This window comes from Symphalangus syndactylus, chromosome 10, assembly GCF_028878055.3.
Source record: "Symphalangus syndactylus isolate Jambi chromosome 10, NHGRI_mSymSyn1-v2.1_pri, whole genome shotgun sequence".
Taxonomy (NCBI): Eukaryota; Metazoa; Chordata; class Mammalia; order Primates; family Hylobatidae; genus Symphalangus; species Symphalangus syndactylus.
This window is the reverse complement of record NC_072432.2, coordinates 11,301,182-11,318,680: the sequence shown is the minus strand read 5'-3', so window position 1 is coordinate 11,318,680 and position 17,499 is coordinate 11,301,182. Positions and strand designations below refer to the sequence as shown.

At 46.8% G+C, this 17,499-nt stretch overlaps 1 protein-coding gene across 6 annotated transcripts in view; it reads right to left on the bottom strand.

Annotated features, from left to right (window-relative positions):
• The window catches only part of FBH1 (F-box DNA helicase 1), a 44,509-nt gene that overhangs the window by 8,155 nt on the left and 18,855 nt on the right, over positions 1–17,499 (bottom strand). For 5 of the 6 annotated variants that reach the window (XM_063610019.1, XM_063610020.1, XM_063610023.1 and 2 more), the window contains 13 exons: positions 15,794–15,886; positions 15,362–15,453; positions 14,071–14,239; positions 13,188–13,410; positions 11,178–11,265; positions 11,009–11,095; positions 10,207–10,343; positions 7,329–7,428; positions 7,117–7,238; positions 5,003–5,078; positions 4,193–4,390; positions 3,224–3,349; positions 1,194–1,300 (listed from right to left, as the gene is read on the bottom strand). In XM_063610019.1, coding sequence (XP_063466089.1) covers positions 1,194–1,300; positions 3,224–3,349; positions 4,193–4,390; positions 5,003–5,078; positions 7,117–7,238; positions 7,329–7,428; positions 10,207–10,343; positions 11,009–11,095; positions 11,178–11,265; positions 13,188–13,410; positions 14,071–14,239; positions 15,362–15,453; positions 15,794–15,886 — 1,618 coding nt within the window. Of the gene's footprint in view, positions 1–1,193; positions 1,301–2,808; positions 2,837–3,223; positions 3,350–4,192; positions 4,391–5,002; positions 5,079–7,116; positions 7,239–7,328; positions 7,429–10,206; positions 10,344–11,008; positions 11,096–11,177; positions 11,266–13,187; positions 13,411–14,070; positions 14,240–15,361; positions 15,454–15,793; positions 15,887–17,499 lie in introns of those variants that run through there. The other variant, XM_063610024.1, reaches the window with a different exon arrangement.

Sequence of the window (17,499 nt, the reverse complement as noted above, 5' to 3'; positions counted from 1 at the left end):
GAAAAGACTAAATGGTTTATACTCCAGCTGTTTAGGGAGAAAAAGATAAAAATAAGTAGAGTGTGAGAAGATGGTTTGTGGGAAGGGTAAAGTGAGTGCTGACCAGCTCACTTTTCCACACGTCTGTGACGAAGGCCAGGTGCCTGAACACTTACTCTCGCCGGCAAGGATGTGTTCTTCTGGAAAGTCTACTTTTCAAACGCCATTTCAAAGGGACTAAAGAGTGAGAGGGAGGAAGGCTGGGTGCACAAAACCTTCCTGGCATTTTTCCCTATGAACATTGAGAATGGGGCAAAGCAAGGTGGCTCACACCTGTAACTCCAGCACTTTGGGAGGCTGAGGCAGGAGTATCATTTTAGCCAGGAGTTCGAGACCAGCCTGGGCAATATAGCAAGACCCCCGTCTCTAGAAAAAAATTAAAAACTAGTCAGGTGTGGTGGCATGCACCTGTAGTCCCAGTTACTCAGGAGGCTGAGGTAAGATAATCGCTTGAGCCCAGGAGTTCCAGGTTACAGTGAGTGATGACTGTGCCACTGCACTCCAGCCTGGGTGACACAGTAAGATCCTGTCTCCAAAAAAAAAAAAAAAAAGAACTAATTGAGTAAAGGAGAAATTAAGAAATACATGACCACTGCTGGTAACTTTTTTTTTTTTTTTTTTTTTGAGATGGAGTCTCACTCTGTCACCCAGGTTAGAATGCAGTGGTGCCATCTTGGCTCATTGCAACCTCCACCTCCCAGGATCAAGTGATTCTCCTGCCTCAGCCTCCCGAGTGGCTGGAATTACAGATGCATGCCACCACGCCTGGCTAATTTACGTATTTTTAGTAGAGAAGGGTTTTCACCATGTTGGCCAGGCTGGTCTCAAACCCGTGACCTCAAGTGATCCTCCCACCTCAGCCTCCCAAAGTGCTGGGATTACAGGCGTGAGCCACCGTGCCTGGCCCACTGCTGGTATCTTAAACAGAGCTTTTTAAACTGAATTAGGAAATGGCTTAGAAAAGAACCACATTTTTGTTTCCTTGGTTAGAACACTTCTTATACTGGTCATTGGCCTTTGCACGTTCAAGCAGTGTTTCTCTTCCAACCCAGGATCTTGATCCGAAGGCCTCTGAAGGCTCCAGGTCAGCCCCTCATGCAGACTAAATAACATTCAATGGCATCAAGTTAGCTGATGCTGCCCGTTCCGCTTACCCCAGCCAAAGTCAAAATGTTTTCCAATGATTTGGTCATGATGAGACGCTTCTTGGCTCGAGTTACTGCAACATACAGTAAATTCCATTCATCCTCAGAAAATGACTCTAAACAAAGTAAAGGGGAAAAAAATCAACTAAAAAGCCTTACAAAAGCTTACAAAACCTTATGTCTCATCTAAATGTTTACTAGCCCCCACCCATTCCCCGCAGAAAACCACTCAACATTTGTTGGCTGTAAATACAAAATTTTCCTACAAATGCCAGTTCCAAAAACAAACCAAATCCTAGCAGACTAGTGGCACAAAATGCTGGGTTTTATTTAGTCCTGCTACGTAAATCCTGGGAATGTGTTAATTGGTTATTTGACACCCGCGATGTGACAGATGGCTGTTTACAGTCATTATGCCAGTTCCCACAACAAGCCTGTGAGACGGACGGGGAAACCAAGGCTTAGACAGGTTAAGTCACTCCTACAAACAAGGCCATGGCTAATCAAGGGCCTGGGAGCAGGACCGAGTCTGCTCGTCTCTTTCCATTTCCTTACACTGTCTCTGGACTGCCAGAGTCCCATCTGGAAAAGCCTGACACTGTCACAGGACAACAAGGAAGACACACAGGTGTGCTGTGTGCTGTGTGTCTGTGCTGCTCAACCGCACCTCTCATCTCCCATCTCGATTCACTACACAATGGCAGGAACTCAACAAAGAGCAGCAGACCCGCGGGCATGCAAAAAGCTGCTGAATTGTACACTTCGGATGGGTGGGTTGTGTGGCATGTAAATTACATGTCCCCCAAAAAAATTACATTTGTAAACATGTAAACCAGAAGCCGGGAAAAGGTGGTACTATAGTAAACTTGTCCATGGCTGCCTCCCTTCCTCTCTCCACTCTAAACCATGTTCTATGTTTGCCAACGTGCCAATGGTCACAAATTCTGTGGTTTCCATTTTCAGCACGCCAATGTGTGCTAGGCCACAAATTTCCAGTCCACAGTTAACAGACAGCTTTGTTTGTTTGTACAGAAATTTCAAACGGTTTTATTCTAAGATTTAAAACCAAAGCAATAGCACTGATGCTTAGAGTACAAATTTATTACAAAGCAGTCTTCAGTACAAATTTATTTCAAAGCAGACAAGGCCAGGCATGGTGGCTCACACCTATAATCCCAGCACTTTGGGAGGCCAAGGCAGGTAGATCACCTGAAGTCAGGAGTTCGAGACCAGCCTGGCCAACATGGCGAAACCCCGTCTCTACTAAAAATACAAAAATTAGCCGGGCGTGGTGGCACGCGTCTGTAGTCCCAGCTACTCTGAGGCAGGAGAATCGCTTGAACCCGGGAGGTGGTGATTGCAGTGAGCCGAGATCGTGCCACTGCACTCCAGCCTGGGTGACAGAGTGAGACTCCATCTCAAAATAATAATAACAACAACAACAACAACAACAAAGCAGACAAATGTCGGTGGTGGCTGACGCCTGCAATCCCAACGCTTTGGAGGCTGAGGTGGGAGGATCGCTTGAGCCTAGGACTTTGAGACCAGCCTGAGCAACGTAGTGAGACCCCTGTCTGTACCAAAAAAAAAAAAAAAAAACAGACAAATGATAAAGAATGCTTACTATTTCTCCTTTTGTGATTTTCTTCTCTCTTTAATAAAATGAAGAGGAATTAATTAAAGGAAAAAATGCCATGGTAAGCAAGTAAACTATCTTTTAAAGCTTTCATGAGGCTGGAGACTCAGTCTGATGGTGAAAACCTGGAGCTGAGGGCAGTGCAGGGCTCACAGGGCCACCACAAACACCATCATCCCACACGCAGCCCCCAGAGGGGGGCACCTTGGGGAAGTTTTGTTTTTTAAAAAACCACAGTATAAGAATCAAAAGTTTAGGACTAGGAGGTGTTTTGTGGTTTAGTTTTTCCAGAAGTGCCCTACCAGGAGGCCACACCATCCAACAAACAACAAGGCAGTGCAAAGGAAGCATTCCAGTCACCACTCACTACAACAGCACCTGACACTACCCAGCCGCCTCTTACCAACTCTGAAGTGGGGAAGCTGGGGCAGGTTATGCCGGGCACAAGGCACTTTCACAAAATCATCCAAAACATGCACAGTGTCAAACTCCAGGCCTTTGGCTTTGTGCACTGTGCCCAGAATGTACTCTAGGATAAAAACACAGCACACGTTAGATGGGGCTTCAAGGGGAAAGAAACAAGATGACAAAAATATACATGCTTCCCACTTGACTCTGAACTCGAACATTTCTTGCCTCAGTGCAGTTTTGTGGGAAAAGGGGGAAAGAGGAAACAACTGTCGGGAACAGAAAAAAGAAAAAGATGAGGGGAAAAGTCGAAAATTAGTTGCAAGAGAGTTAGTGCCTCTCGGAATCACATCCCAGAGGACAGAGTGGCTCTACCCACCCTCTGCATCTGACACATGAAGGGACAGAGCCCAGAAGAGGGCTACACGGCTTGCCTGACATTACACGTGGCAGAGCTGGGACTAGAAAATCCCATTATACGGGCTTGAAAGTAGAACAGAAATAAAGAGCCCCTGAGGAAGAACCAGGACCCTGCTCTCCTTTCCCTTAAGCAATAAAGCCATCCTTGCTCAAAGATATTTCACACAGGGAAGAAACAGCAGAAGAGGCCGGGCACGGTGGCTCATGCCTGTAATTCTAGCACTTTGGGAGGTCGAAGTGGGCGGATTACCTGAGGGCGGGAGTTTGAGACCAGCCTGGCCAACATGGCGAGACTCCATCTCTACTAAAAATACACAAACTAGCCGGGCGTGGTGGTGGGGCCTGTAGTCCCAGCTACTCATGAGGCTGAGGCAGGAGAACTGCTTGAACCCAGGTGGGCATCGCAGTGAGCCAAGATCACGCCACTGCACTCCAGCCTGGGCGACAGAGCAATACTGTCTCAAAAAAAAAAAAAAAAAAGAACAGCAGAAGACCATCTGTTCCTCCTCTTAGGGGGAAGGTAAAAACCAACTGCCTCCCTTACCTGCAAAGTCCAAATCTTCTATATGGCATTTTTCTATCCTTTGCACCAGCTCTGGAATCCTGATGTTATACTTTTCAACAACTGCGATCTTGGCTTCAAGCTCCTTGTCCTCAGCAGCGGTCACATACCTCTTGAAGCCACTAAAGCCTTCTTTGTGCACCCATCTTCTGATAAATTTGTCTTTAATGACGAGGTTTTCTAAGAAGAATATACACACAAATTAAGGTGACACAAGCTCCACTAACAGATGGTGGCAGGTGCTGCACGTTCCTAAGCAGCCGCACAAGAGCGGATGGTCTTCAAGTGGGGAGACCCGGGCTCCAGGCCTGACTGCATCACTAACTCGCTGTGTGTCCCTGGGCAAGTCAGCGCAGTGTGGTGGCCTCTCCGTCTCCGACTGAGGAACAAAGCCCTAGGCTCAAGATCCTCACCTACTTCACAGGGATTTGAAATAGCGCAGTCAACAGGAGAAGAAAAGCGCTAAGGAAATGCTCGATGATATCACTTGGGGCCCACGTGGAAGTATCAACGTATAAAGTGGCCCAGGCAGACAGAAAGATGCAGGGGAGTCAGTGTATGGGACCAGCGCTGGAAACAGACTGAGGCTCCTGTGAGGAGGACGTGGAAAAATCTGTCAGGACCTATGAAAACAGGAGGCCCACGGCACCCCCTCGTCATGGGAAGACAGCAACACTAGCCCGCCCTTCTCTGGAGGGAAACGGGGCCCTGACTCAGACCGGGCCTGCTTCGTTCTCGTCCCTGTCACTTGGGTGCTTCCTTCCAATGCACCAAAGCCAGGCGGATACTCACGTTTCCTCCGTTCTTCCTCTGGCTGAAGAAGGATCCAAATATCAATGATTCTGTCCAATCCAAATGATTTAATCCCCTGAAAAAGTTTTTTGGTGGGATTTTTGTTTTTTTTTTGTTGTTTTGTTTTGTTTGTTGTTGCTTTAACAAAACAAAATAAAGCAAATGCAGGGATGGGGTTTTGAAATGAGATGGTTTCTTGGAAATGGATCTTGAGTGACACCCAAAGCACAGGCGGCAAGCAGGAAACTTCATGAAGCAGAAAGCGCGAGGCTGCCACTTGGCCTGAACACTCACAGGGACCACATTCTAAGTTACGGCTGCTACCTCAAACTCTTCCTATGCTTTTAAAAAGGGCAAGACCTACAGCTGCACACTGCTTTCTCACCAATAAAAAGGCAATTTAAGCACCTTCCAAGAACATAAGACAATTCCAAAGAATACAAATGGCACCTGAATACAAAGTGCTGGGTATGCACATTTACCACTGTTTCTTGTGAGAAAAGAACTACAGGCCAGGCGCGGTGGCTCACGCCTGTAATCCCAGCACTTTGGGACGCTGAGGTGCGTGGATCACTTGAGGCCAGGAGTTCAAGACCAGCCTGGCCAACACAGTGAAACCCCGACTCTACCAAAAATACAAAAATTAGCCAGGTGTGGTGGCAGGCACCTATAGTCCCAGCTAGTCAGGAGGCCGAGGCACGAGAATCTCTCAAACTGGGAGGCAGAGGTTACAGCAAACTGAAATCACGCCATTGCAGTCCAGCCTGGGTGACAGAGCAAGACTCTGTCTCAAAAAAAGAAACTACGGAATGTCTCTAGGTCCAGATTATTCTACATTTTAACAGGTCAGCTCCTGGAGGAGACAGCCTGACTGTGCCCTGTTTAGCCCAGATCTTCCAAAAGCATCTGCTGAGCACTGGCTGGGCTCCGGCACTCACACAGCACCAGGACCCACACAGAAGACAGACACGACCAGGGCCCCACACTCCAAGAGCTTGTCATCTTTTAGGGAGGGACACGTAAAACACTCACATAAAACAGCGGGCAAAATAACACAGTTGACATTGTAACCCACAACCAGATGTGTGATCACGTGTAATGACACATAGTACAGGTAGTAAGTGGATTTAAGAGAGGTGTAGAGAACCACTTACTTTATATCATGCCAGTATGGATGATATTCCAAAAACACTACTCTTACAACAATGACTATGGCTAAATTATGTTACATCTACTAGACCAAATATTATAAGGTCATTAAAGTAGTAATGAAAGAAAATATGCCTATGTGTTGAGTGAAAAACAGCATCCATTTCTATGTATCCTATAATTGCAATTATGCAAAAATACACATCTATAAGGACAAAGACAAAAATGGCAAAAATGAGAATTATTATATGAAACACTGGGATTAGGTGTTCTTTTTTTGGTTCTAAAATTTCTATACCATTGTTATATAGTCTTTATAAATAAAAAACAACTTTTGATTATGATTCACTACTGTATTCACTGAGTGCCTAATGCATAGTAGGCTCTTGAAAATCTTTCCATAAATGAATGAGTGAATATCTTTTTGTCATATAACTTTGCTTCAGGGTTAAAAATGCTGTAAACATGCCACTGAATCCTTGTAACTCCCTGTGAAACAGGTAAGGCAAGGCATTATTTTATCTGATATGGAGAGAATGAGGCACACAGAAGTTGTGACTTGCCCCAAGCCACACGCGGTTAGTGACCAGTCAGAACTAGAGCCCAGGTGTGTACTCCGCATGTTGTCAGCTCAGCTGTTCTCACGCTAATGACAACATACGACCAGAAAAGCTTCCAGTAACCTGTGGCCTCACTGGCATTGCCAAGGGAAGAAGGGCATTCATTGTTTAAAGAGTGGAAACTAAGGTCCCCAGCCCTTCTTGTGTCTGCCTTTCCGGGAATGTTTCACTGGCATAATCAGAATGGCCTGGGATAGAGACCAGTCATGGTGCAGCCTTGTGGGAAGAGTCAAAAACCCAAATGCTTTCTTGCATGATAATCCCAAGGAAGGTGAACATTACCATTGGGTATGTTTGTCTACAACGTTTCTGTGCATGAAGTGGTCAACAGAAATGTACTCTTACCCCAATCAAATGTATCCTTGAAGGGACCTCCCCTTCCGTCACCCGTACGGCCTCATCAAACACGTTGGCGTTGGTCCGGGACAACAAGGCCACTTGCCCCTTTGCGTCACCTCTAATGCCACCTTTAGGGAGAGAGCACAAACTCTATGGCAAATCGAAATAAAGAGGAAAACTTTTGTAACACAAAAGAGAAGAGTAACTAAAAGCCTTACTCTGATGGTTTCCTCCAACCAAAGTCTTTTTCCTGACTCTCTTGCAAACATCCAAGATAGTAGCTCCCACATAAGCTATTTCCACACCAAACCGAAAACTCTGGAAAACAACAAGACAGAGGGAGTCAGCAGCCCGCCCTGTGGTGTGTCCGTGCATTTCCATCACTGCCGCCACAGCCTGGCCGGGCCAGACCCTACAAGTTGTTCCTGACCCCCCACACGGAAAGCGAGCTTCACAGGCTCACTTTCAAGGTCCTTCACAACTCAGCAGTCTTTATTTTCCATTATTTTCAACACCAATAGTAAACTTTTCTTTCAAGCAAATCTACCCTTTTCTCCAAATCAAATCTAGTGAAGTCTAAATCACACAAAAGATTAAGATAGGGTAAGGAGGGCTTCTCCCCTTGCCTTTGAGATCCCTCTCCACACTACCTTTAAAACCACTGCCCCGCACCAACCAGCCATGGCAGAAGCACTAGCACCTGCACACTGCCCGTGCTGCCCTGCCTCAGCCCACGCTGTTTTCTGTCTGACTTTCATCCACCGAAGTCACTTCCTAACCTTCAAAACTCAGCCCAAGACCCTGCTTCCTTCACCCCTCTAGCTGGCAAGATATCATTCTTCCCTACACTCGGGGTGTGTACGGCGTTTTTCCATGCACACACAACTTCAAGTGCTTTGGTGAACAGCAGTAGCAATCAAATGAAAAGTAGACTTTAAACAAACACTACTTTGTTGCTATAAAACTACTCTGAGTGAACCACAACTGAAATTATAACATAAATATCCATGAGTTCATATTAAGATAGATAAATGATTGAATATTTAAATAGATGGGAGAGAAAAAACAAATCTCCTTTGCAGAAGAATTCCAAATCATTTAGGAAGATTCTCCAACACTTACTCCTTGAGTGTGGACTGCATATAGGGCTTCCTTCCAAAGCATCCAGTAAGGAAAGGATGAAAAAAAAGAGGAACTCTACAGTGAGGAAACCTGACAAACACTACATCAGCCAGGTGATCAAGGTCAGCATCAAGTCATGAGCCATGGTGACAGCATGCACCTCGACAGCATGTGATGAAAATGGCGCTTCGCCTCTGTGGTCTTCCTCCCAGAACCCAGGACTCTAGCCTAACCATGAGAAAAGACATTAGACAAATCCCAGCACAGGGGCAGCCTACAAATGGCTGACTGGAATTTCTGGAAACTGTGAAGGTCGCATCAGAAATAGGGAAAGTCTGAGCAACTGTCACAGCCAAGAAGAGCCTCATGACACACGGCTACATGTAATGTGGGATCCTGGATGGGATCCTGAAGTCGCAGAAGACATTATTTCAAAACTAAGGAAATGAAAATGAACCATAGACTTCAGTCTATAATAATGTATCAATGTTGGTTCATTATCGTGACAAGTGTTCCACATTAATATAAGACGATAAGATGTTAGTAATGGGAAACTGAGTACAGGATAAATGGGAACTCTCCTCTCGATTTTTCTGTAAATCTGAAACTGTTTTAAAAAAATATTGTCTATTAAAAGAACAAAACACCTCTGCACTGACGCTACCCTAAATCACCACAGCGGCAGGAGCTCAAGGCAAGAGTCACAGAGGCATCTACGGAACTTTCAACTTTCAATAACATCACAAAACACAGCACAGTTGATACTTCCATCCAAGTGAGACATCTCTTCTCATCAGAAATGAGTTTCTTAAAAGCAGTGGTTCTCAAACTTCTGGTCTCAGGATGCTTCACACTTAAAAATCACACTTAAAAAGCCTCCAAAGAGCTTTTATTTACGTGAGCTCTATCTATCTATATTTACCATATTAGAAATTTTAATTCATTTAAAAATAACTATTAAAAACTGTTTTTTTTAAAGACAGAGTCTCATTCTGTCACCGAGGCTGGAGTAAAATGGTGCAATCTCGGCTCACTGCAACCTCCACCTCCTGGGTTCAAGTGATTCTCCTGCCTCAGCCTCTTGAGTAGCTAAGACTACAGGCGGAAGCCACCATGCCTGGCTAATTTTTGTATTTTTAGTAGAGACAGGGTTTTACCATGTTGGCCAGGTTGAACTCCTGACCTCAAGTGATCTGTCCTTCTTGGCCTCCAAAAATGCTGGGATTACAGGCATGAGCCACCGTGCCCAGCCAAAAGCCTCTTATATGACGACATAAAGAACATATTTTTTTAAACATATTTCCCAGAACAAAAAAAAAATTCAGCAAGAAGAGTGGCACCATATTCCATTTTTGCAAATCTCTTTAATGCCTGGCATAACACAAGACTGCTGGCTTCCTGTGTTCACATCTGCATTGTCTGCTGAGATAAACTGTCTTGGCTGACACACATAAAGAAAATTCCACCTCACGCAGACATGTGATTGGAAAGGAAGGGGCGCATAATAAACTTTTCGCATGATCAAGGACACTGTGAGTTGTCACGTTCATTATGGGAGAGTTTGCCAAAATTTTAATTTCATTTGAAAGCAAAGATGTTATTTTTGACAACAAACACTGTCAGTTATTTTCCCTGAAGTTGCAGCTTCACTCGTCTTTGAAAAAGTGCCAAATACACAAGTCTGAACAACCAGCGTTGGTCTAACAACTGTTCTAAGTACAAATGTACAAGGCGGCAGCAGCCATGGGTTCGCAGTTCAGCCGCAGCAGCTCTTACTCAGACGACCGCTGTGCACACACCTCTTAGGAAAACAGTCTGACTTGGCAGACCCCTGAGAACTACACTTTGAGAACCACTGCTTAGAAGCAAGGATTTGCCAGATCTGGTGAGCCTGGCATACCACCTTTCACAGGGCCCGGCACGTAAGACACTGGGAGAGAGATGCAATGCCTCCCATGCAGAGTGCGCGCTTACCTGCGTGAGATAGAAGACGTGGGTGTGGGGCACTGTGAACAGGGCGTTGACCGCACCCCGGAAGGTATAGATCTGCTGGTGCGGGTCCCCTACAAAGATTTTCCCACATGGCTGAGACAGAACTATGTTCATGATAGCTGTAACAAATGAGAGGAAAAGTGAGAAACCTTGACCTCCACCCCAGGCAGCAAAAAGAAAAGGACAAAAACACTTCCACGAAGCTAAGCCAGGGCACACTGGACCTCACGGTCGCCTTTTCCCGTAGGACAGGCACACTCCATCAAAAGTAGCCATTTTCTAATGGACAAAAGAAACAGTTTCTGGTGCTAGGAATGCAGATTATGTTTTGCCCTGGATGAACTGTTGGAATATAAGAAAACTACACAGTCAAATCTAAAATGAGGCCAAGTGTCTTCTCTAATATTATGGCACTCAAAATTGACCTACAAAGTCAGACTGATAACACTGTCTGTTCTCCCTTAGCCACTTGAGAAATAGACAACACAAGCTTTTCCCTCTCAATGGATGATGTCTTCCCGCCGAGCATGAGTCTAGGTCCCTACCGTCTGCGGATCTACAACTGGGTCCACATGTTAAGAACAACCTAAGCAAAACCTATGGTGACAGAGAAATCTGCTTGGGTGAGGAGAAGGGGCAGCTTGAAATCCTAAGGTAAGTAAGAAGATCCTCTTCTTTATCACAAATAACAATAATCAACTTAGTTCACACAGGTGTCCTCTTACATAATCATGGCGCTGTTTCTACGTATTTGACACTACTGATGTCCTGAACAGTGTATCACCTGGTGTGCAGTCCTGGGCCTCATCCACAAAGATGGCGTCAAAAGAGGCCAGCAAAGGCTTGCTCAGCTGCCAGAGTTTCAAGTAGCCTAAAATAAGGAGAGACGCAGGAGTTGTAACGCCAGGAAGGCAGTCCCATTTGCCAGTCCCCGCCATCTGGCAGCCGCCTACCGTCATGAGTCATCTGGTACGCCTCTTCTGTGCACTCCCCCAGCTTCCGCATGTTATCCCAGAGGCGGCTCGCTTCAAGGACACCATTCTAGGAAGTAAAGCACATGGTAACCCAGAGTCTGAGACCCTGGCAAAGGCAGCATCCTGCAGTCACATTTTCAACTTCCACAGAGCAGTGGAGCCAGGGCATCCTCACACAAGGGGGACCGCAGGCACCTCCCTAACCTCCTGGATCTCCTCAACAGCCTCTCCACGCCAGAGGGTCTCCAGTGCTGAGACAGGAAGCAGCTGGGCCGTGCCATGCCCGTGACAGGACAGAGGTCATAACAGTTAGGTGAACCAGAAAAGGCCAAATTGTTCTTCTAGATTTATGACTGATTCTTAATTCATAAAAACAATGGCAAATGATTGAAAAGACTTGATAAAAAAAAGAAACAGACTTTCCCACTAGCAAAATCTATTCCATATAACCAATAACCCAAGAAAATCAGAAGAGAGATTCCAGCCTTCAGTTAAGATTAGATTTGAGGTCCAGGAGCCCCAGTGACAGGCTCTTATAAACTGAGGCGCGTCGTTCCATGTCTGCCTTCTCTGTTAAATGGGAGGACTATTCCGAGGCTTAAGTGAGATGGTAACCAGTGTCCTTCACAGGAGAAAATACCCAACAATTCACAGCCATCACCATGGGCCTACAGCCTCATCCTCCCACCTTCAACCTCCTATGACGAGGTCTGAAGAAATGAAAGAAGAAATAATGCTGTCCCACACTCCCTGTTTCTCCATCCTCAGATCCCTAACACTTCCTGTTCCCCCATCCTCAGATCCCTAACACTTCCCGTTCCCCCATCCTCAGATCCCTAACACTTCCCCTGTTCCCCCATCCTCAGATCCCTAACACCTCCCATTCCCCCATCCTCAGATCCCTAACACTTCCCATTCCCCCATCCTCAGATCCCTAACACTTCCCGTTCCCCCATCCTCAGATCCCTAACACTTCCCATTCCCCCATCCTCATATCCCTAACACTTCCCATTCCCCCATCCTCAGATCCCTAACACTTCCCATTCCCCCATCCTCAGATCCCTAACACTTCCCGTTCCCCAATCCTCAGATCCCTAACACTTCCCATTCCCCCATCCTCATATCCCTAACACTTCCCATTCCCCCATCCTCAGATCCCTAACACTTCCCATTCCCCCATCCTCAGATCCCTAACACTTCCCGTTCCCCCATCCTCAGATCCCTAACACTTCCCGTTCCCCCATCCTCAGATCCCTAACACTTCCCGTTCCCCCATCCTCAGATCCCTAACACTTCCCGTTCCCCATACTCAGATCCCTAACACTTCCCGTTTCCCCATCCTCAGATCCCTAACACTTCCCGTTTCCCCATCCTCAGATCCCTAACACTTCCCGTTTCCCCATCCTCAGATCCCTAACACTTCCCGTTCCCCCGTCCTCAGATCCCTAACACTTCCCGTTCCCCGGTCCTCAGATCCCTAACACTTCCCGTTCCCCATACTCAGATCCCTAACACTTCCCGTTTCCCCATCCTCAGATCTCTAACACTTCCACTGTTTCCCCATCCTCAGATCCCTAACACTTCCCGTTCCCCCATCCTCAGATCCCTAACACTTCCCGTTCCCCCATCCTCAGATCCCCAACACTTCCCATTCCCCCATCCTCATATCCCTAACACTTCCCATTCCCCCATCCTCATATCCCTAACACTTCCCATTCCCCCATCCTCATATCCCTAACACTTCCCATTCCCCCATCCTCAGATCCCTAACACTTCCCATTCCCCCATCCTCAGATCCCTAACACTTCCCGTTCCCCCATCCTCAGATCCCTAACACTTCCCGTTTCCCCATCCTCAGATCCCTAACACTTCCCGTTTCCCCATCCTCAGATCCCTAACACTTCCACTGTTTCCCCATCCTCAGATCCCTAATGCTTCCCGTTCCCTCATCCTCAGATCCCTAACGCTTCAGACACTTAAGACACTCACCAGTTTTTCACTCTGCTCAACCATGACTCTCTGTCCTTGGCTGTTCTTACACCAAATAGGCACGTGATCAATGGTCAGCTCTTCGTCAGCCGAGGCAAAGAAGTTTTCTAGAGTCTTACACACGAGCTTGGCTCTTATGAATCCACCCTTCCCTTCAGCAAGGACGGAGTTGACCATGAAGGGTGTTAACTTGAAGAGATTCAACTTCTTCTTTGACTGGTACCTGCAATACCCATCCCAAATGAACAGCACATGGCTCTCCTGGCTCGGTGCTATTGAACGTCCCCTCCATTCTCTCTAATGTCACCAGGAGGTAGCTTCAAGTGCCACACACAGGCGAGACCAAATGTTTTAAAGCGAGAAAGTTCTGCATGGTCCATGTCTGCCTGGAAACGGCTTTCAGGACTCACGTGTACCAACCCAGAATAGGAACCAGCTTATGGCAGACACTGCTATTCCACCATGAAGCTGGGCTCCAGAAGGTCCCTGGAGGGACACTCGGAGTTCCCTGATGCCTCTACATCCAGGAGACCTGGGGCAAGTGTGCCTCGGCCGAGTCTTCCTCACTCCCTTCCAAGGAAAGCCAACAACTGATCAGGATTTGTGAGACTCTGAACTGTAAGCAAGTCATTTTGACTTTCTGTGCCTCAGTTCCATGAGAACACCCCTCTCAGCAAGACAGCATTATATGTAAACAATATATTGCTACAGGATAAAAGTACAAATGGCTAAACCTGTTTTTATTTCCTGCCTGTAAGTGGAGATAACAGCACTACACTCCTCAGGGTCACTGTGGTGTAAGCTCACATGTGATCATCATGGGAAAACAGTAAGACGTGACCGTGCCAGCAGCAACAGTGCCACTAGTGACAGCAGTACTCACTTCCGCCCTATGTGCCCGTAGGCCATGGAATGGAAGGTTTTGCAGATGACGTTGCTGGGGAAGACGCGTTCGGCCTGCTTTGCGATGCTCTTGTTGAACGTCACATACAGAAACCTGCTCTGAGACCACTTCTCTGCGTACTTGACCAGGGTTGAGGTCTTCCCAGTGCCTGGGGAAGCCAGGAGGAAAGGAGGTGACCCTCTGACCAGACAAGACATGCCCAAGGATCCCCAATCAGCCTTGTCCAGGCTTATCACACCTCTGTCTTGAGAGCAGGACAGTGACAAGTTTTTCAGTGCTGGTAAAAGTAGTGCCACAAAAAGAGCAGCAGATTCGAAGCCGGGTGAAGGTGGGCTGGGATCTCAGCTGGGGCAGGCTCCAGCCAAGGGGCAAAGGACAGGCGGACCCCTTGACCTCATGAGCTTCAGTTTGCTTCTCAGAAATAAGTGGGTATCCCTTAGAGGTAGGGTTCCCGAGGGCAAAAGTGACCCCTCAGGGCAGGAAGGGAGGGTTAGGGAGGGGGAAGGCATGTCTCTGGAGAGAGACAAGTCCAGCTTTGAATTCCACCTCCACCACGTATCCACTTATTCAACCCGGGGCAAGGCTGTCTGTGCTTCAGTTTCTTCCTCTATAAAACAAGAATAACTAAGCAACCTTACGGAATGCTCTCAGGATCAGCACCATGCCAGGCACACTGCAGGCATTTAATACATTGTTGTTAGCAGGGTATTTAGCCACAAAAGGAGCAGGAAGGGATTACAGGCAGAAAAAAAATAGCAAATAGCACGAGCAAAGGCTGTGATGAAAGAATAACCAAGTACTTTAGGAGGCTGTAAGTGGACTGGCATGGCTGACTGAGGCAGGATACTTGTAGATAATATATTTATGAATGTAAGTTAAAAGCGAATCTAAGGCAGGCCCTCTAGACATCACCCTACAAAACTGGGGAGCTCCTGAAATCCTGGGCTGGGGATTAACATGCCCTTCCTCTCCAGAAGCAATCAGTGCCTGAGCAAACATCACAATGCTGGGCTCAATCCCGGGGGCATCTACACCACCGACTAACTGCTGTGAACTACCCGTCTCAACAGGAATTCTGTGGATGTTCATGGAGTGGTCCGGGGAAGCAAGTATTCCTTGGCCAATTGCTTTTGAGATTGATTATTTGATCTGTTATTGAATTATTGGATGACAGATCAGAGCAAAGATGCCCTGGCGGGTAGCGGGAAGGGGATGTAGGGAGAAAAGGCAGAAAACCACCACCTCGTGAACCTGATGTGGGTTCCCTTACCGGCAAAGGCCATAATTTTCACCACCTGGAGAGGTTCCATCTTGTGATTCAGAATCAGCTGTTGCTCATGTGTAAGTTGGATGGTTTTCTTGCTATAATCATTACAAAAGAGAAATAAGAAAAAACAGAAAGACGTGAAAAGTCCAGGAGATAGGCTGTCCAAAAACCAAACAGACAAACTGGATAAACAAAAGCTGACCAAAAAAAAGGTCTCCCCTTACGAGAATAAAAATGTTCTAAAGCTAGATTATGATGCTGATGCACAGCTCAGGCAATTTCACTGAATTACACTCTTAGGATGGGTGAATTTTATACAATGCACATTATGCCTCAATGACGTTGCTAAAGTGAAGCAAAACATCTCCCTCCTTCAGTATGAGGAAGAGTCAAGGACAGAAGACAAAACACACACTGACCCACATATACACATACCCTGGCCAGACAGATAGCTCCTCTTTAACTTTTGTGGCCTGAGTGCAGGAATTCTCCTGAAGATATAGGCAATAGAAAATGTTGTAGTGAATCCTACCAGAAAAAAAAGTAGATTTAGAAAGTTTCAAATTCAAGTCACAATCTGTATCTTATTTTTCCTCAGATGGATTTAAACTCCTTCCCATTTCTAAAAAGAAAATACCTACCACCATTCAATGGAAAAAAGAAAGAAAAGGATTTAAATATATCTATGGCTGGCAAAGCATTCTCAGATAACACAGTCCTGGGAAACGTGTAGTTTCTGTGTGTATCACCAAGAGGAGGAAGAGACCAGGACAGGCTCTTCAGGGAATGAGGGGCACCAGCTGTGACTTTAAGAGACAACCAGAAAAGCTGTAAGGACCAGTGGAAGGCACAGGGAAACACTGCTGTTAGCACTGAGACTCTTGTTTAAATGATACTTACTACACCTGAGGATAAAACACCAGCCTCTTTCTGAGCCTCGGTGGCTCCACTGTCTACTTCTTATGACATGACATTGCTTTAGAAGCATGAACACATTCTATCTTTTACGGTCCCAAGAAAAGGGACTACACTATGGATAACAAGATCTGACTACTAAGGACCTGAAAACAGCAGGCTCCAAGTCACCAAGAGGGACCAAAGATGACAAAGTTCAATCAGCAGAGGCACAGGACATTGTCAGACTCGTCAGACTCAGCTGGCACACACCATTCCAAAGCCTCTCCAAGTCTCCCCTCGACTGTGGGGGAGACCAGGGGGTGAGCTTGGACTCACTCCCCTGACAATCAAGTGCACTGCTCCCCACCCCCGGAGCGAGAAGAGCCCATCTCCAAGCCTCGACCTCTCCAATGCAACAAATACCTTTAATAATCCAACATGTCAGATGTGATTATATTATCTCCCAGAAAAAACAGGAAGAAACACGGAAACGCAACAAAAATCAACATACATACTGCCACGGACTGAAGTGTGTCCCTTGAAATTCCTGTGTTGAAGCGCTACCCCAATGTGGTGTGTGGAATAAGGAAGTAGTTAATGTTAGGTGAGAGTACAAGGGCAGGGCCCTGATCCAGAGGGATTGGGGTCCTCCTAAGAGGAGACGCCACAGTGTTCTCTCCACCCTGTGGTGATGCAGCAAGAAGGCAGCCATCAGCAAACTCTTGGACATTTCTGGGGAATCCTGTCCCCTCCTGGTACCTTGCCACTGATACCTGGGCATCACTCACTCCCCTGGTGCCACTAGCCACCTTCCTCTCAGGGCTTGCAACTTCCAGGGGCCAGTCTCCCTGAAGAAGGGACCCCCCCCTCCCCCACCCACCCCCCCCCCCACGGTTTCTGCTTCTCCAGGATGGCTGCACAGTAGATCTACCTGTCCCCATCACTCCAGCTCATGGACAAGGCCCTCCCCAGCTGCCCAGCACACCCTGAGTTGTATTCTACTTTTTTTTTTTAAAGACAGAGCCTCACTCTGTCGCCCAGGCTGGAGTACAGTGGCATGATCTCGGCTCACTGCAGCCTCTGCCTCCTGGGTTCAAGTAATTTTCGTGCCTCAGCCTCCCAAGGAGCTGGGATTAGAGACATGCACCACCAAAAATTTCTGGCTAATTTTTATTTTTAATAGAGACAGGGTTTCTCCTTGTTGGCCAGGCTGGTCTCCAGCTCCTGGCCTCAAGCAAACTGCC